Below are 20,999 nucleotides of genomic sequence, written 5' to 3' on the forward strand. Positions count from 1 at the left end.
TGAGATGTTGAGAACAGGACAGTATTTATTTGATTACTATATGTGATCAGTCACTGGGTTAGCATAGGTTTCCCTTGCATTTTTTTTATTTTACTTAAAAAATAACCATTGCGATGTAACCTTACTGATACTTTATGTAATCGGCCACTGGGTTAGCATAGGTTCACATGAGTATTTTTTTGGTTATTACATTTAAAAAATAACAGGTGTCTTAAATACTATATGAAATTACTTTAAATATTACATAAACTAGTCGACCGGCGCATCGACGAGTGTGCCCGATGTCGATTATACCAGCTGACGAGTGCGCCCAACGACGCCGTCCCCTGTCAACTGGTGCGGACGCGCGCAACTCATCCAGTACTGAATTTACTGCTCTCTGTTCGAAGTGGCGGGGACAACGTTAATTGTGACGTCATATTGATTTTTCACTCGTGGATTAGTTTTCAGCGTTTTTTTCCCGCTTATTAGCCTTAGTGTAGGCAAAAAAGTGTTAATACACAGGTTACAGGGCTTCGCCTAACCCACCAGAAACTTTGACAATTTATGACATTTGGTCATCACTTTCAACTGCTTTTTCAGTGCGTTCCAACCTGGAAACTGTGAAAAAGGTACAAAACACGGAAACATACGTGAAAAGTACTGAATGAATTAGAAAAAATGCGATTTATAGATTCAGGAGTGAAGTTTTGACAGTTGTGACATCTAGCTGTCAGTTGCAGCTAGTCTAAACATGGTAACTGTCAAAATCAATCCCATAGAGGTATAAAATCTGAAAAATAATAAGATCGGTTGAATGCATTTTATAGCTTTCTGAGTGCAGTTTTGACAGTTGTAACGTCTGTTTCTGATTTAGTTTGACGCTATTGTCAAAATCCTTTTCAGCTATAAAACTACAAAATATTCTTAAAATTCAGTAAAATTATAGCAAATCTGCGTAAATAAAGCAAACAGAATCAAATCCATTTTATAGCTTTATGAGTAGAATTTTGACAGTTGTGACGTTTGCCTGTCAGTTTCTGATGTTTCTGATTTTTGTTTTGTTCGGAACTTGAAAACTGTCAAATTCGATTCCCAAAAGCTATAAAGCACTGAAACATACTTGACAAGTAATAAAACCACTTTGAATTTCGTTAAATTAGAACATCAGTTTTAGCTCTTTTGGGGTGTGTTCTAAACCTGACCTGAACTGTCAATGCATTTTATAGCTTTATGAGTGCATTTTTGACAGTTGTGACATTTTCTGTCTAAATTCCGTTCTAGTACGCTTGTCAACCACTGTCAATCCCTTCCATAGAACTATAAAACTGCATCGGAAGACGTCACCGCCACCAGTCCAGGGACGGACCGAAGCAGAAACTAACTTACTTTCTTGACATTTCGCTTCGTCGTAGTTCCATTCCCCGTTCTTGCCGCAAATGTTCACGTTCCACGCAGACGCGGACTCAAAATACGAATCGCACTGATACCGAGTCCCGGGCGTTGCCTTGTCGCAACCGATCTTCGACCGATCCAAACTGCACTCCAGAGTCACGTGATTCTTGTTCACGCGCTTCGGGCACAAACGCAAACACTGCGGCAACACTGTCGAACTCCAACGTCCCGCGTCGGTGCAGTAAACCAATTGTCCCTCGTCCGCGGTGGTGGACAGTTTGTAGGTTTTGTTGCACCGGAAAATTATCGCAGTTTTTGGTTTGGCCGCCGCGTTTGACAACGCCGGGTCGTACGGATTGTACAGATAGATCCATTGACCGTTTTCGGGGTGCGGCGGTGTGCTACAGTAATTGTTCGATGAGGTGGTCGGTACCGGTGGATTTGTTATGGTGGTCACGGTGGGTGCGCAGTTGGCCTCGTCCGAATTGTCTGCGCAATTTTTTACCCCGTTACACCTAAAAAAAAACACATCACGTGATTCTGACATTTGACAGTTTTGACGTCAGAATGACAGTTGTTGTCTACAGACAATGTTATGCTACAGATATCTTTACTTTCTGAGTTTTAGTATTTTTTTTTGCGCCTACTTCAGCCCTGTCCAAACCCAGGAAGGACTTAACTGATCAAAGTGATTTTTTGATATGTTATTTCCTAAAGATTCCCCAGATAATTCGGTGCAGAAACGACCATAATACGTCTTTTACTTCCTGAGATATTAAATATTTTTTCTTACAGTGTTGTTTTTTTTTGCAATTTTCTCATTCTGATTCTGTGAAAACGTGTCATTTCTAATTTTTTCTACTCCAGTGTCTTTTGTGCCTAGTTGCAGTTTTGGCAATCCCAGAACGCACCTAACCTAACCTCAAGGACGCAAAACAGTAAAGGATTGCTTAATCCCATAAGCGCAATGTTGCCCGTATCGGCTCGGGCCGGTGACGATTTTTACGTCACCATCAAGTCAGGGATCGCGCGTTTGCGCGATTGTAAACTGATTTCAGTCGATCATATTTAGCGTATTGTAGTGAGTAAATTTACCATAATCGGTTATTTACCGGTAAGGTAAAGTAAAATTCAATATGACAGGAAAATTTACCAATTTTATAATAATAATGTAAATTTATGGGTCTAATTGAAATTTGCTTAAAAAATATCATTTTCCTGTCCTGACTGTCATTAATTTGAAAAGTCATAAATCTGAATCACTATACTTTTCATGCACCCCCTGTATAGTAGCTCCAGGGACGAGTTTAGCAGTTCTTTACGAAAATGACTGCTTTTTTTCAAATTTTTCGAGTTATTTAGGGAAAACTGGTTTGGTGCAACAAATTTTCAAATTAGTTGAAATTCTGGTTTAAAATTTGAACAGCCTGTAATTCAGTTATTTTTTGGGAGTTCAGGGAAGTTGAATCGCTTAAATTAGTCGTCTTAAGCTCCGCTTTCCAGTAATGTTGAGCAAAAAATTCTTTCTCAAAAAATGTGTACAGGGTGACCAAAACATTCAATCACCATACTTTTCATGCACACCCTGTATACTGGAAGCTAAAACGGTCCTGCAACCTTACGGTGCTAAGTTAAGGAGTTGATTAGGAACATTTTTGGTCTCCTGCAATTTTTTTAAATAGTCACCGTTTTCGAGTAGTTTAGGAAAAACTGGTTTGTTAAGTTAGTAAAATTGTGATCTAAATTTTGAACACGGTTTAAAGGACTAAATTGCCTGTAAAACCCACTTGGAGTGACCGAATCATATTTTTAACCACATTTTTCTAATTCTCATTAAATTTTCTATCTAATGACATAAAAAATCACTACAAAACAAAGTAAAGTCAGGGAGAAAAGGGGTGTCAAAATATAAAATGCCAGAGACACAATTTGAAAGAAAAGTCAGGGACAAAATCGCCTGTAAAATCCACTTGGAGTAAGAAAACGACTGTTTTAAGCAAGTTTTTGGAATCCCCATTCAATTTCCTATTCAACAACATAAAAAAATACTACAAAATTTGGTACAGTCAGGGAGAAAAGCGGCGTCAAAGTTTGACCTGCCAGAAACACATTGTTTGTAATTTACCAGTAATTTACCGGTCAAATTTTCCTGGCAATGTAAAATATTTACTTTACCGGTAATTTACCCATCACTACGAGCCCGAGACTTTATTGTGACGTCAGGATACATTCGCCGGGAAACCAAATCGGCCAATCAAGCAATCCTTTACTGTTTACCGTCCTTGACCTAACCTAACCTAACATTGGACGCACCCGCGTCTAGTCAATTGTCAAGAAGCGCAACACCCGCACAGTTTAACTCAATCCAAGATTGCAGAACACAGTTAAAATTATAAAAATTTTAAAATGTTAATAAAATGGGGTTAAAACGGTTTTCAGAATAAATTAGAAATTAAAACATTAAAAACTAAATAATAAAACCTCTAACGACCTAAAGGGACAGTTTTAAAAATTTAAAAAAAAAAGACGTCCGACCCTTGGACAAATTTTTAATTTTAATTTTGACTTTTAACGTTTTATCATTTAGTTTTTAATGTTTTAATTTCTAATTTATTCCGTAAACCGTTTTAAACCCATTTTATTAACATCTTAAAAATTTTAGAATTTTAACATTTTAATTTAATTTTTACAAACATACTGTGACGTAATTGTGTTGTGCAATCTTGGATTGAGTTAAGTTTTGTGGACGTATTGAGTCCTGTCCTTTGGCCCTGGACATGTGTCTAGTGGCTGGTTGCGTGGTGATCTCCGGTGGATCGGCCTCAATCTGACGAATTAGAGTGCTGATGATGGCCTAAAGGGCCGAAACCGGTTTTCTAAGGATTATTAAAATTTGCACGTAGCATACGTTTTTCACTGAACTACCCTTTAATTGTCAAGAAAACTGAAATCACCTCTTTCTAATACAATTTTCAATTTTTTAAGCAAATATTGGGTTTTCCTGGCACAATTTATTTATAAAACTCCAGTCTTCTGATAAATAAATCTGAATAAATAGTTCTGACTGACAAACCATGACCGTTGTCACGTGACGTCACCCCTCCATAAAGCTACCAATACTCTCAAAATGGCGGTGATTTCAAGCAAGAGAACGACAGTGTGACAGTTCGCCATTTTGTATTTTTGTTACTTTACATATTGCATTAACTAAGGATAAATTAAGATTTGTGATGCAATAACATAATGAGGCAACTTTGACGCCGCCTAACGGCTAAACGTTACAACTAAGCGGGGTCTTGTCAACGTCACGTGATAACCCCATTTATTAGCTTTATTTTGTTACACGGTGTGTCTATATGTTTCAAATAACCGAGTTATTCACGATTACATGTTGACTTAGTGTTAATTATTATAATTTGTGTTTCGTTGTGTAACGTGTTTCATCCTATATCTTAATTGAAGGAGTAAAATTCTGAAAAAACTACAGGATATACAGGACGTCTATTCCTGAGTTTCCCCCTAAGTTTACTATTCCTGAAAAAATGGCGGTTCTAAAAGAAAATTTGTAGTTTTGGAAAATGTTTGAAAATTGGTTTGGTGGTCAAAGTGACACTAACGTGTTTCACCCTGTATTGAAGGAGTAAAATTGTGAAAAATTGAAGGAGTAAAATTGTGAAAAAATTACAGAATATAGTGTACGGTGAGTCACTGTAAAATACCTTAACTTTGAAGAAGGCGGATCTACATCTAAAATTCTGAATAGGCCTAAAAGTTTCTTTACACGTGGTGAATGCGCATCGACGCAAGCGCCGTAACGACACTTGTACGTATACACAGGACAATCAGTATTCAGGCACAATTCCTCAGTTTCGTCACTTTTGTCCGTACACTCTTCAATTCCGTTGCAACGAGCGTCCATTTCGATGCACTGACCATTCCGGCACTCGAACTCATCCGATCTAGCATCATTCGATTTTAAGTTACGTTTACACAGTGGACCAGACAAAGCACACTCACCTGCACTTCGTATTCACTTTGTTGATTAGCCTTGGACAGTTGAGTTCATCCGAATTGTCTTCACAATTTTGCACGCCGTCACATCTATGGTCGGGGCTGATGCATGCGCCGTGCGAAGTGCACCGAAACAAGTCATTGGGACACCGGGTATATTCTTGTACTTTATATATATATGGCATGTATATACTCCTACTATACATATATGTACTGTATATACCTGGTATATATCTACTTCTACTCAACTTACGGTATTCTTTGACACACTGTATCTCGCTCGTCGCTACCGTCCCGACAGTTTTCGATACCATCGCACATTTTGTCCGAATCGATACAGTCTGCAGTAGTCTGACATTGGAACTTAATTGGGTCGCTGTGTATACATATACAAATTGTTATAGTTTCAAATATTTGACGTTTTTGGATCTTCTTTTTCCGGTTTTCCAACGCTAACTTGCAATATTTTACCGCAAAACTGTGTGGTTGGTGCATAAGTTACTTAAAGCTGCCAATTGAAGACCCTTACCGTTTGACTATCGCTCTGGAACTTATCACCCCAATTTTATACTGTTACGAGGTGGAAATCATCAATATTCACGCCTATGCACCTACTGACCATGTTTCTACACTAATTGAAGGTGAAAACATTATTTTGGAAAAACCAGGACGGGCACATAATCTGACATTTATGGTTCGATCACGACTTGCTTGATCTTGTCAATGACGACTGTCAATTCAATATTAGCTGTCTCCGTCTATTCACTGCGCGAGTGAGAGAGACAAATATATTTTCCTAGACAAGACAGTTCAATCAGGTTCAACTAGAGATTTTTCAATAATAAATCCAAAAAGCACTTAAGGACAGTGCTTGTCATGCTAAAACCACTTTTCTCTTACAAAACTGCAACAACAACAACTTAACAGAAGCCTGGTTCGTGCAAATGTGTGGCCCTCCGAAAAGGGGGTTGGGCGTGGGGCTAACAACCCCACCCCGGAAAAAAAAACATTTTTTTACAAAATCTCTGAAGAAGCGTCGGACAGGACGGACTTTGAGAAGACGACCCAAGCGAGACGTGGAAATGAGTATCGGAACATGGAACGTGGGAACCCTAAACAAAACAGGAACGCTAAAACAAGTATTCCCCATACTAGAGCAATATAAAATACAAGTAACGGCCATGCAGGAGACCAGATGGTTGAGGGAAAGGAGTAATGGATACAAAGACACACTCGATGTTATACAGTGGAAAGGAAGATGGCGCCCACGAACTCGGAGTAGCATTTATAGTAGATCTAAAAACCAAAACCAGGATCATAGCATTCAAACCCATCAATTAGAGGCTGTGCGTGATACGACTAAAGCTAAAGTTCTTTAATATGTCAATAATAAATATCCATGCGAAAATGGAAGAGAAGGAAGAAATGGTCAACGACGAACTCTGCCAAACATTAGAAAGGACCTATGACAAAATACCAACAAACAACATCAAAATCGTCCTCGGAGACCTGAACGCCAAAATAAGGAAGGAAGTGGAATGCGAACCAACCATAGGAAAAAGAGCCTCCACAACGAATCCAATGACAACGGAAAAAGGATAGTAGATTTCGCAACAAGTAAAAACATGATAATTAGCTCGACGTACTTCCCACACCGTAACGTTACGATTTTCCCGTGGGTTCACACAAAGTCAGTTTAACTCAACAATTAATAAATTTATTAACACTTTAAAACACTCCGTACAATAATTAATTCAGCTACTAAAAACACTACTACAATTCCACAATTACTCGGCTATTTAAACTTTACCGCGTTCCCAAATTCACTACTACACTACTCACTAACTACGCCGTCGTCAACGCCGCTTCTTTTATATTCGCAAACCACGTTCTAGAATGACCGCGAAACGCTTCGTGATTTGCCTCGATTCTTCCAGGTATGCCGCTTCCTAAGTGTGGCCTACTTTAATACGCGCCCGGCCAGATATTGCGGCGCATCGGTTTCATCGAGTATCGAGCATAGTAGGCCCAAACCGTAACACTGCCCCCCTCTTAAAGCTGATCGTCCCGATCCGCTTCATCTAATCCCTGGTATTTCTTGAGTCTGTCCAGATGGACAATTTTCATCTTGCCTTTGGGGCTGCGTTGAACTCTGTAGGCGACGTCGTTTAACCTTTTCACCACATTGTAAGGTCCCTCCCAGTGTCGTTGCCATCTTTGACTTAATCCTTTGCTCTTCCTGGGTTGAAACATCCACACAGCATCACCTTCCTTATAATTGCCACCAGTTGGTCTGTGGTCCAGTGTCATCTTCATACGGTCGTTGTTTGGTTTCATCTTCTCTCTCTCAAGTTCCCGAATTGTGCTGGATCCCTTCTGTAACGAACACTGGTCACACCGTTTACACCATTCCTCAACGTCCTTTCTGAATTTTATCCAGTAAAATCGATCTCTTATTCTAGCCAAAGTCTGGTTTACTCCAAGGTGTCCTCCTCCGCGACTGTCATGTAGTTCTCGCAGCACATTCTCTTTGCAGGAATTGGGCACTATTGTTTGGTAAACAAAGCGTTTTCCGTCTGGACTTTCCCATTTGCGAGTAATTAAGTCATCTCGCAGTCGAAGCGAATTCCACTGCAACCAGTAACCCCTTACTGTTGGTCCATATCTGGAAATCTGTTGCCAATCCGGTTTCAAATCCTTCTCCAACCATCTTCTGATTACTTTCAAATCAGAGTCTGAGCGCTGTCCTTTCAATATGTCTTCCTTAGAAACGCTGCTCTTCATTCTTTTTGTAGCCTCTCTATCTGTCACCTTCGCGATTTGACCAATCCTCCAACCATTATGAATTTGTCCTTTCCGGTACCTTAAGTCACTATCCAAAGCTTGACGATCCTCTACATATCGCGGTAAATGTCCTTCCGGGTTCTTCATTTCCTGCTCCTGGTTACGCCAATTCTGCGGGGTCGGTAAACGAGACTGCTTTCTGCAATTCCATTGGTAATGTCCTTTACGTCCACAAATATAACATGTAATGTTTCTTTTAACAGAAGAGTTCCGGTGATTTGTTCTAATGTCCTGATTTCGTCGGCACTGCGGGTTTGGAGAACAAGACCGCTGTCTGCAATTCCTTCTATAGTGTCCTTTGCGTCCACATCGATAACATTCCACTCTAGTGATCGGACGTGACCGTTCTAACTGTCTGGACTGACCATTTCCTAATGCTGCCATTTGTTGCACTAATTGGCCTACTATTGCTTTAATTTCATCTATTAATGTAGCAACATAATCGGCTGGCGGTAATCTTTCCTCTTGAATAGGCTCTGGCTTTAAATCATTGCACGCAGCTTCAATTTCCAGCGCTCGAATCAGTAATTCGCTGTTGTTGCTCCCTTTGAACATCTTCAGCCATTTCTTTACCTCCGGATCTCGAATCCCATCTACAAAATTGCCACAAGTTCTTCTTGGATTTCATCCGGGACGGCTGGGTAAGCCAGATGCACAAGGCGACGAATTTCGGTTTCAAACTCTTCTAGTTTTTCACCAGTTTTCTGCTGTCTTGCCTTTAATTGCGTTTGGTACACTCCTTTCTTCTGTTGATCCCCATAACGACGTTCTAATGCAGCTACTAATGCTTCATAGTTGCTTCGTTGGGCGATAGGCAGAGTCTGTAACAGCTCCAATGCAGGTCCTCGTAATGCCACCACCAGTGCTACAGCCATTTCCTCGTTACTCCATCTATTTGCATTTGCAGCGGCCTCAAATTGGAGTTGGTACGTTGCCCATGAAGTTTGACCGTCGTATGTGGGAGGCTTGATCTTGTTGAGTCCGTTTCCGGTGATCACTGTAGAGTTGACTCTTCTGCTGTCAATTTTCCGCTCTAAGTCGCGTAGCTTTATCTTGACATCATTCTGAATTTTATTAATGTCCTCCCGAAAATCATTCTGAATTTTATTAATGTCCTCCCGAACATCATTCTGAAATTTATTGAGACTATGGGTTACATACTCTTGGATTTCTGTCTTGGTCCCCGCTAGAACGTTCAATATTTCTACGTTACGCTCTCTATCTTCTTGACGCATTTCCATATCTTGTTGTCTCATTCTTTCTTGTTCTTCTTTGTCTTGTTGTCGAATTCTTTCTTCTTGTTGTCGAATCCTTTCTTGTTCTTCCTTCTCTTGTTGTCGAATCCTTTCTTGTTCTTCCTTCTCTTGTTGTCGAATCCTTTCTTGTTCTTCCTTCTCTTGTTGTCGAATCCTTTCTTGTTCTTCCTTCTCTTGTTGTCGAATCCTTTCTTGTTCTTCCTTTTCTTGTTGACGAATTCTTTCTTCTCGTTGTCGAATCCTTTCTTGTTCTTCCTTTTCTTGTTGTCGAATTCTTTCTTCTTGTTGTCGAATTCTTTCTTTTTGTTTTTCCTCGTTTTGTTGTCGAATCCTTTCGTGTTCTTCCTTTTCTTGTTTAAGGAATTCCATAATAGCTGCAAGTTGGGCCTCCATGTTTGCACCTTGACGTCTTGTTATTGACATAAAATAAATTTAACACACAACTGTTCCGAAAATCTCTAGTCCGGTTCTGAACACAAGTCTCTAACCCGAAGTTTAGTTCCAATTCACGTCGCACTAAAGTCTGATCGCACTTCTGACACCAATTGTTACGATTTTCCCGTGGGTTCACACAAAGTCAGTTTAACTCAACAATTAATAAATTTATTAACACTTTAAAACACTCCGTACAATAATTAATTCAGCTACTAAAAACACTACTACAATTCCACAATTACTCCGCTATTTAAACTTTACCGCGTTCCCAAATTCACTACTACACTACTCACTAACTACGCCGTCGTCAACGCCGCTTCTTTTATATTCGCAAACCACGTTCTAGAATGACCGCGAAACGCTTCGTGATTTGCCTCGATTCTTCCAGGTATGCCGCTTCCTAAGTGTGGCCTACTTTAATACGCGCCCGGCCAGATATTGCGGCGCATCGGTTTCATCGAGTATCGAGCATAGTAGGCCCAAACCGTAACAATACATAAACAACATGGATATCCCCGGACGGCAGAACGGCCAACCAAATCGACAAAGTACAGAGGAGCAAATATTGACTCGGCTCATCACTTAATTAAAGTTACGTACAGAGAAAGAATAGCCAACCGCGCAAAAATATCCCAGGAATCCCAAACAAAATATCACCGAGAAAAACTAAAGGAAGAAACAACACTAACAGCATTCGAAAATAACATAGCAGAAGTACTACAGAAACAGAAAGAGAAGGTAACAGAAAACCAGGAAGAAAGCGAAATCGTTGAGAAGAAATGGAAAGAAATCAAGGAAGCGGCCACAGAAACCGCCAAGAACACAATAGGCCCCAAACCAAGGGAAAACAAAAGAGAATGGTTTGACGAGGATTGCAAGAAAGCCATAAACGACAAGACCGAAGCATATGCTATATGCATAGAAAGACCCACCCGACTACAGAGGGCCAAATACGAGGATGCTAGAAAAGCAACTCATAAACTGCTACGAAGAAAGAAAAGAGCGGCCATTATCAAAACACTGCTACAAATTGAGGAGGACTTTAAGAACAACGACACCAGAGAAGCATACAGGCAAATAAATATATTCAAGAAAGTTTTCCAGCCAAGCACTAGCCTATGCCGAGATGAGACAGGACAAATCATCGGAAACGAAACAGAAATACAAGGGAGGTGGAAACAGTATTTCCAACCAACAAAGACCAGAGAGTACTCGAACTCACAGCAGACGAACGGGAGGAGAACAACGACCCCCCAACTGAAGAAGAGGTGAGAAAAGCAAGTCGCTAAATAATAACAAATCACCAGGTATGGACAACATTCCGTCAGAATTAATAAAATATGGAGGACCACAACTAGCGAAAGCGGTAACAGACCTAATCAAAGAAATATGGAGAACTGAAAAAATGCCTTCACAACCATCCTCCGAAACAAACTAGAACCACTAGCCCAAAACATCATTGGCGAATACCAAGCGGGTTTTAGACCAGGAAGATCGACCACAGACCAATTATGCGCAGTAAAAGAAGTTCTGGAGAAATGCTGGGAATATGATATTGATGTGTACCAACTCTACGTGGACTTCAGACAGGCATACGACAGCATAGACAGAGAAAAGCTCTACAGCATCATGCTAGACTTTAACGTACAATGAAAATTAGTAAGGCTAACAAGACTAACCAAATGAAGAACTCTGAAACCCGGGTGAAAATACAAGGAAACCTAACAGACCCATTTAAAATAAACCAAGGCCTCAAGCAGGGAAATGGACTCGCCCCAATGCTCTTTAATCTAGCATTAGAATACGTAGTAAGGAAAACCACGGTAGACACCAACGCGTCGCTGCTACACAAATCCAATCAACTAGCAGGATATGCAGATGACATAAACATACTTGGAAAAAACCTAACACCAATGAAAGAAACCTACATACAACTAGAAGGCGCGGCTGAAGAAGTGGGCCTAAAGGTGAATGAAAATAAGACCAAAGTATTAATACAGACCCGAAGCAATAGGAGGAGAGGCCAGAACATGTCAACAGGCGACCAAAACTTTGAGGCGGTCAATGACTTTACCTACCCAGGCAACATATCCAGAAATGGGACGAGATGAAGAAAATCCAACGAAGAATCAGTAATACCACTAATGTATACTACCACATTTCGACCATAATCAGATCAGGGAATGTCCGCAGGAAAACAAAACTGAAACTTTATAAAACAATAATACGCCCAGTGTTATGCTATGGAAGCGAGACCTGGACGCTCTCACAAAGAGCGGAAACAATGGTGAAGGCATTCGAAAGAAAGATCTTACGCAGAATATATGGACCAGTCCAAGAAAACGAACAGTGGATAATAAGATACAACAACGAGATTTACCAGCTCTTCGCAGAAGCAGACCTAGCAACAACACTAAGATTACAAAGAGTTAAATGGGCCGAGCATTTGCAGAGGATGGAAGAGTCAAGAGTAGTGAAGAGGATTTTCAACCAAAAACTGGAAGGTAAAAGACCGGTTGGACAGGGATGGCTGGAGGAAGAAAATAGAGGAGGCCAAGGCCCGATTTGGGCTGTAGCGCCATTGGAAGGATTGTTGACATTGTACTGTACAAAAATAGGGAAAATTCCAGTGACAATTCCACTCATGTACAAAAAATGCCATATATACGTCATCAAAACACGGTTTGCTATCGGCTAATAAGGAAGGAAGAGAGTTTGCTAGCGAATAAAAAAATCGGATAAATTTTGCTGTTGATTTCATCGTTTCCACGGATTTTCACTACACTTCTATTGTTGCAATGTCTCACCTTGAGATTTTTGCTGGCACTGTCAATTTTGATGTTTGTTCGTTTTGTTTTGGTTATGGCTCGCTTCGGATAGAGTTCTAATGCAGAAAATCAAAAGAACCAAAAAAAATTATTTCTGCAAGTACAAGGAAGTCGCAGTCTTATTATATTATTGATTATATTCATGGAATTGTCTTATCAAATACCATTCGAGCTCAGATTTTGAACAGGATAATTTTTCCGCTTGTCTTCTCATACTTTCTTTATGGTACAAAACTCGACCTGTTTGGACCTTACAGGTCACGTGCTGTTACACCAAAAAGAAAGTGTTCTAAGACAAGCACAAAAATTATCCGGCTAAATCTGAGCTCTTATGGTATTGCCCCCGACAATTCCACTCATGTGCAAAAAATGCCATATATACGTCATCAAAACACGGTTTGCTATCTGCTAATAAGGAAGGAAGAGAGTTTGCTAGCGGATAAAAAAATCGGATAAATTTTGCTGTTGATTTCATCGTTTCCACGGATTTTCACTACACTTCTATTGTTGCAATGTCTCACCTTGAGATTTTTGCTGGCACTGTCAATTTTGATTTTTGTTCGTATTGTTTTGGTTATGGCTCGCTTCGGATAGAGTTCTACTGCAGAAAATCAAAAGAACCAGAAAAATGTATTTCTGCCAGTACAAGGAAGTCGCAGTCTTATTATATTATTGATTATATTCAAGGAATTGTTTTATCAAATACCATTCGAGCTCAGATTTTGAACAGGATATTTTTTCCCCCTGTCTTCTGATACTTTCTTTATGGTACAAAACTCGACCTGTTTGGACCTTACAGGTCTCGTGCTGTTACACCAAAAAGAAAGTGTTCTAAGACAAGCACAAAAATTATCCGGCTAAATCTGAGCTCTTATGGTATTGCCCCCGATAATCTTTACTGATCCAAAAACCATGCAAACAGAGTAATTTATAGTGACTTACTTACCTTTGACAATTCTGTTCAGCCTGCCGTCTCACTCTACTGTAACTCACATTGTACGTTCGTGCACCCTTTAACACACCTAAAAGTAAAAAACAACTGACATAAAACTCTATTTTATTTTCAACTATGTATGTAAATAACATTATTTCTTACGTGTAAACCAGGTGGAAAGATGAAAATTACCTGCTTGGGTTAAAGCATAGTTGCCGCATTTTTCCTTTGTTTACAAGAAGGGTGTTTGAATCACTTTCGCACTTGGTTAGTCTAGGTCAGTTATTAATGCATATTTTTTTCACAAATATTGGCACTTATCCGAATCGGCCACTACGGTTAGCACTAGGTTGCCAAGCATTATTTCGGTTTTTAATAGCCGCAGTTTTCGAGGTTATAGGTATTGTTACGGTCTGGGCCTACTATGCTCGATACTTCTTAACGAGCGCTCGCCTCGGGACGAAACCGATGCGCCGCAATATCTGGCCGGGCGCGTATTAAAGTAGGCCACAGTTAGGAAGCGGCACACCTGGAAGATTCTTGAATGATCAAGGCAACCCGCGAAGCGTTTCGCGGTCATTCTAGAACGTGGTTTGCGAATATAAAAGACGCGGTCTCGACCGCAGTAGTAGTGAATTTGGGAACGCGGTAAACTTTAAATAGTGGAATAGTTGTGGAATTGTAGTAGTGTTTTTTTAGTAGCTGTGTTAATTATTGTACGGAGTGTTTTGAAGTGTAAATAAATTTATTAATTGTTCAGTTAAATTGACTTTGTGTGAACCCACGGGAAAATCGTAACAATTGGTGTCAGAAGTGCGATCAGACTTTAGTGCGACGTGAATTGGAACTAAATTTCGGGTTAGAGACTTGTGTTCAGAACCGGACTAGAGATTTTCGGAACAGTGGTGTGTTAAATTTATTTTATGCCAATAACAAGACGTCAAAGTGCAAACATGGAGGCCCAATTTGCAGATATTATGGCAATGCTTGAAAAACAAGAAGAGAAACAAGAAAGGATTCGACAACAAGACAAGGAAGAACAAGAAAGGATTCGACAACAAGAGAAGGAAGAACAAGAAAAGATTCGACAACAAGATATGGAAATGCGTCAAGAAGATAGAGAGCGTAACGTAGAAATATTGAACGCTCTAGCGGGGACCAAAACAGAAATCCAAGAGTATGTAACCCATAGTCTCAAAAAGATGGAGTGTGATGTTCAGGTAAAATTAGACGATGTTCGGGAGGACATTAATAAAATTCAGGTTGATGTTCGGGAGGACATTAATAAAATTCAGATTGATGTTCGGGACATTCATAAAAATCAGAATGATGTTGAGATAAAGCTACGCGACTTAGAGCAGAAAATTGACAGCAGAGGAGTCAGCTCTACAGTGTTCACCGGAAACGGGCTCAACAAGATCAAGCCTCCCACATACGATGGTCAAACTTCATGGGCAACGTACCAACTCCAATTTGAGGCTGCTGCAAATGCAAATAGATGGAGTAACGAGGAAAAGGCTGTAGCACTGGTGGTGGCATTACGAGGACCTGCATTGGAGCTGTTACAGACTCTGCCTATCGCCCAACAAAGCAACTATGACGCATTAGTAGCTGCATTAGAACGACGTTATGGGGATCAGCATAGGAAAGGAGTGTACCAAACACAATTAAAGGCAAGACTGCAGAAAACTGGTGAAAATTTACAAGAGTTTGAGGCCGAAATTCGTCGCCTTGTGCATCTGGCTTACCCAGCCGTCCCGGATGAGATCCAAGAAGAACTTGTGGCACAGTGTTTTGTAGATGGGATTCGAGATCTGGAAGTAAAGAAAATGCTGAAGATGTTCAAAGGAAGTAACAGCAGCGAATTACTAGTTCGAGCGCTGGAAGTTGAAGCTGCGTGCAATGACTTAAAGCCAAGGATCAGGGCCGTGACTATTCAAGAGGAGAGAGAACCGCCAGCCGATCATGCTGCTACACCAATGAATAAAATTGAATCAATGTTCGGCCAAATAGTGCAACAAATGGCAGCATTAGCAAATGGCCAGTCCACACAGTTAGAACAGTCACGCCCGATCACTAGAGTGGAGTGTTATCGATGCGGACGTACGGGACACATGAAACGAGATTGTCGAGTAAGGATACCGTCCCGCTCTCCAACGAGGGACGTACAACCATCCAGGAGGGACCAGGAAAACTCCCACTAGTCAACATTACGGGGCGAATGTTGACTAGCGAAGACAAAGCCCCCAGAATTATCTCCATCAGAAGCCTGGGTAGATCAATGGGAAGCCTGAACGTAGATAGAAAGGTGGATGCGATGAACGTTACTTTTACTTTGGATACCGGTGCGGCAGTATCTTTGATCGGGTCAAACCTTGTGGATAAAAGTCAAATTAAGCCTTTACGAAGAAGTATTCTCCTGCGCACTGTGACTGGAGAATCGGCTAAAGTTTTAGGAGAAATAACAGTCAAGATTTGCCTTGGAAGGATTACGTTTTACCACACTGTGTTAGTAGCGGATATTGAAGATGAATTTATTCTGGGAATGGACCTGATTCGGCAACATGGATTTTCTTTTGATCCCGAACAAAATATCCTAAGGTTTGGAAGTGAAGAGTTCATCCTGTCAACCAATCACCGCTATGAGTCACCCATTAATGTTTTGGCATCTCAGACAGTAAAAATAAGCGGCAATTACGAGCAAATAATCATTGGACATTTGGAGCAGAATTCTGGGAGCTGTGTTGGACTTGTACGAAACCCGGACCGACAAGGAAGATGCCTCATTGGGAAATCACTTGTAAATGGAGGAAGTGAAGTCCCAATTAGAGTTGCAAACATTTTTCCAGACGACGTCAAAATCAACAAAGGCGAAATTATTGCGGTATTCGAGCCTGTAGTCAAAATAACCAATTGCGATGGGTTACCAGAACAGGAGGAGCAGTTGGGGGAAAACAAGCTCTTAAATGAACTTGAAAAGACCTGGAAACATCTGTCAACACCGCAACTGAAGAAGGCTCGGAAACTGATTTTGGACCATGCTAGCGTATTTGGAACACCGAACAATATGGGAAAAACTACCATTGTAAAACACCGAATTAACACCGGCAATGCACAACCGATTCGACAACCACCTAGGAGACTACCAATAGCCAAACAACAGGAAGTGCAGGAATTAGTGGACAGAATGCTTGACGACGGAGTTATAGAGGAATCCTGCAGCCCTTGGTCATCACCTGTTGTTCTGGTCACTAAGAAAGATGGATCAAGCAGATTTTGTGTAGATTACCGAAAACTGAATGACGTGACCAAAAAGGACAGCTATCCACTTCCCCGTATCGACGACACACTGACGACTTTGGCAGGATCCTGTTGGTTTTCCACTTTAGATTTGAAGAGTGGGTACTGGCAAGTTGGCATTGAGGAGCAAGATAAGAAGGAGAAGACTGCTTTTTCTGCTGGAAATGGGCTGTACCAATTCAATGTGATGCCCTTCGGACTTTGTAATGCTCCTGCTACGTTTGAAAGACTAATGGAAATTGTGCTTCGTGGCCTTAACTGGAAGACTTGCTTGGTTTATCAGGACGATATCATGGTGATGGGGAAAACTTTTGAAGAACATCTGAACAACTTGCAAGAAGTGTTTGCTAGAATAGGTGGTGCCCATCTTCGATTGAACGCCAAAAAGTGTTGGTTCTTCCAAAAGCAAGTCGAATTTCTTGGGCATGTGGTGTCGGTCGACGGAATCCAGACGGACGACAAGAAGATCCAAGCAATTAGAGAATGGCCAGTACCGAAAGATAAACACGAACTGAGAAGCTTTCTAGGACTTGCCACCTACTACAGACGGTTTGTGGAGGGATTTGCCAACATCGCAGCTCCGCTACATCAACTTACTGAGGACAAAACACCCTACTGTTGGAATACCCAATGTGATCAGGCGTTCAGAAGGTTAAAAGCATCACTTTGCTCCAGTCCCATCCTCAGTTATCCACAACCAAAAGGAAAGTTCATTTTAGACACAGATGCCAGTAATTCTGGTATTGGAGCTGTATTGTCTCAAATCCAAAACGGAGAAGAACATGTCATAGAATACTTCAGTAGGAAACTTACCAAAGCAGAACGGAACTACTGTGTTACGAGAAAAGAGCTACTGGCAATAGTAAAATCAGTCGATCACTTTCACAAGTACTTGTACGGACAGGAATTTTTGATAAGGACTGACCATGCGGCACTCAAGTGGCTCCTCGGAATGAAACAACCGGAAGGGCAAGTAGCAAGATGGCTTGAAAAACTCCAGCAGTATAATTTCAACATCAAGCATCGACCCGGAAAGCTGCATAATAACGCAGATGCTCTATCAAGAAGACCTTGCGCCGAAGATTGCAAACATTGCCAGAAAACGGAACAACGTGAAGGAGTTGTGTCCATCAGAATGGTTCAGCTGAAGACCGATGATGAATGGAGTCCCGATGAGATTAGGAAGGATCAACTAGAAGACAGCGACATAGGCCCATTGTTGTTGAGAAAGGAACAAAGCGAGCCAAGACCAACATGGCAAGAAATCTCTAGCAAAAGCCTGACGTTCAAAGCACTTTGGGCTCAGTGGGACTCGCTTGTGGTTGAAGGCGGCTTGCTAAAAAGAGCTTGGGAGAGTGCCGATGGAAAAGAGATAAGGAAGCAGCTGGTAGTTCCCAGAGGAAGGGTCGACAACGTGCTGGAGGAAATGCATAATGGAAAGACTGGTGCTCATTTGGGAGTAAATAAGACTTTGGACAAAATCCGGCAACGCTTTTACTGGGTGAACTACTGCCAAGACGTGAAATCATGGTGTCGACAATGTTCCATTTGCGCAGCTAGCCACGGACCACAGACGAGATCCCGGGGACCTATGAAGCAGTACAACGTAGGATTGCCGTTCGAACGTTTAGCCATAGACGTCGCTGGGCCTTTTCCTGAGACCAACAGAGGCAACAAGTACATTCTTGTTGCCATGGATTACTTTAGCAATTGGCCTGAGGTGTTTGCGATTCCAAATCAAGAAGCCAGCACAGTCGCTGATATTCTCGTCGAAAATGTCTTCAGTAGATTTGGTGTGCCGTTGGAGTTACACTCTGATCAGGGACGAAACTTTGAGTCCAAGCTCTTTCAGAGGCTCTGTGACCTGCTAGGCATTAGGAAGACCCGAACAACGCCGCTTCATCCTCAGTCGGATGGCATGGTCGAGAGATTTAATAAGACCATAGAGCAACATCTCTCAAAGGTTGTTGATCAGCATCAGAAAGATTGGGACCAGCATATTCCGCTCTTCTTGATGGCTTATAGAGCAGCAGTCCACAACTCAACGGGACAGTCACCATCTAAAGTTCTGTTTGGTCGAGAACTTCGACTTCCATGTGATGTGGTGTTCGGATCTCCAACAGGCCAAAGCACGAACATTGAGAACTACGTTGACGAGTTGCAAGACAGATTACTGAACATCCATGATCTGGTCAGGGAAAGTTTGAATCTAACTAGCGACAAGATGAAAGCTCGTTATGATCTGAGGGCCAATTCGGGAGGGTTCCAGAAGGATGATAAAGTTTGGTTGTTTAACCCTCAGAGGAAGAAAGGCAAATCACCGAAATTAACACCTGTTTGGGAGGGACCTTACAATGTGGTAAAAAGGTTAAACGACGTCGTGTACAGAGTCCAACGCAGCCCCAAAGGCAAGATGAAAATTGTCCATCTGGATAGACTCAAGAAATACCAGGGATTAGATGAAGCGGATCGGGACGATCAGCTTTAAGAGGGGGGCAGTGTTACGGTCTGGGCCTACTATGCTCGATACTTCTTAACGAGCGCTCGCCTCGGGACGAAACCGATGCGCCGCAATATCTGGCCGGGCGCGTATTAAAGTAGGCCACAGTTAGGAAGCGGCACACCTGGAAGATTCTTGAATGATCAAGGCAACCCGCGAAGCGTTTCGCGGTCATTCTAGAACGTGGTTTGCGAATATAAAAGACGCGGTCTCGACCGCAGTAGTAGTGAATTTGGGAACGCGGTAAACTTTAAATAGTGGAATAGTTGTGGAATTGTAGTAGTGTTTTTTTAGTAGCTGTGTTAATTATTGTACGGAGTGTTTTGAAGTGTAAATAAATTTATTAATTGTTCAGTTAAATTGACTTTGTGTGAACCCACGGGAAAATCGTAACAGTATTATGTCGATCATTTGGCAACATCGAACCGACACAGCGCCGAACAGCTGATTTCCTGTCGTGTGAAGTGTGGTTCTTCCACCAAATTATCTTACATTTTAAGGATTTTTATTGTAATTTTCTGAGGAAAAATGAGGATTTACCGCAATTTTTTTTTGTCTATACTATAGAAGCCGTAATCTACGACTTTCAATTCTTTCGATCTTAAATAAAGATTTATCATTTCATGATTGTCCTTGCTGTTATTACCACAAAACTACATTAGAAGAAATTTAGTAGGCATATTATTTTATTTTTAACCATGTATTTAATAACGTTATTTATTTAACTACTCGTATGTATGTAATAACATTATTTCTTACGTGTAAACTAGGTGGAAAGATGAAAATTACCTACTTTTACTTTCCACCCGGGTGGAAAGTGAGTACTTTCCACCCGGTTGAATGTCAATATGCTTTTTGTCATATCTGCGTCTTCAGAAATCTACATATTAAGGGCACTTTAAGAAACGTTTCAAACGTTGTCAAGATTGTAAACAAATCACCAGTCGTTTATTATGGTTGAAGTCATAACTACTCGTACCTATACTACCTTATTGTTACAGACTATTAGTAATTCAATATTTGAACTGAATGATTTATTAAAAGTTTGATGAGATTTTGATAAATGGTTGAAAATAAAATAGTATACAAAGCACGGTTGAAAGTTTAATTTCTGTCTCGAGATAAAGTTAACTACCTAATTTCTCGACAGAAATCAAATACTTTTCACCTGAGTATGTAATATACTATTGCACACGGTTTGAAGTTACTTACCCAGAATGGCAATTAATACAATAAGTTTACGCATTTTTCTGGACGTAAAACTGCTTTGCTGTTAAGTAAACGTTCGGATATCGCCCGAGACCTTTAACCATAGACTGAGCCTTTAACAGATTAGCATGAAAATATCAAAATCGGCACAATTTTGTTTGTTATTAACCAAACAAAAATGTGTTGCACTCGACAAGGCAACTGATAGAAGAAATCCTGGGAAACCCGTTTTTTCGTCTTGTAAACCGCCTTAACCTCTAGTAGCTTTTATATGATGCGTAGGTATTGGTTAAAATGCAAATGACGTC

The 20,999-nt window shown here is 40.8% G+C and overlaps 1 protein-coding gene and 1 long non-coding RNA gene across 6 annotated transcripts in view; both read right to left on the minus strand.

Moving 5' to 3' along the window:
- Positions 1 to 20,999, minus strand: part of LOC145740156 (uncharacterized) — a 173,173-nt gene that overhangs the window by 118,695 nt on the left and 33,479 nt on the right. The window lies entirely within an intron of this gene.
- LOC145730288 (modular serine protease-like) lies at positions 243 to 20,953 on the minus strand. 5 transcript variants are annotated; one of them, XM_081981450.1, is made up of 7 exons: positions 13,875 to 14,023; positions 13,695 to 13,770; positions 5,639 to 5,761; positions 5,392 to 5,583; positions 5,094 to 5,333; positions 1,369 to 1,889; positions 244 to 600 (listed from the first exon to the last, which is right to left on the minus strand). In XM_081981450.1, the coding sequence occupies exons 3-7, from the start codon at positions 5,704 to 5,706 to the stop codon at positions 545 to 547; spliced, it is 1,077 nt and encodes a 358-aa protein (XP_081837576.1). In that variant the 5' UTR covers positions 5,707 to 5,761; positions 13,695 to 13,770; positions 13,875 to 14,023; the 3' UTR covers positions 244 to 544. The 5 variants fall into 5 exon arrangements, with proteins under 5 accessions (XP_081837585.1, XP_081837576.1, XP_081837594.1 ...); XM_081981441.1 differs by lacking the exon at positions 13,875 to 14,023 and adding an exon at positions 20,695 to 20,951 and having other exon boundaries at positions 246 to 600; positions 5,392 to 5,580; XM_081981430.1 differs by lacking the exon at positions 13,875 to 14,023 and adding an exon at positions 20,695 to 20,949 and having other exon boundaries at positions 246 to 600.

Source organism: Ips typographus, linkage group LG1, assembly GCF_016097725.1.
Source record: "Ips typographus isolate SLU linkage group LG1, UJ_Ityp_2.0, whole genome shotgun sequence".
NCBI classification, from domain to species: domain Eukaryota; kingdom Metazoa; phylum Arthropoda; class Insecta; order Coleoptera; family Curculionidae; genus Ips; species Ips typographus.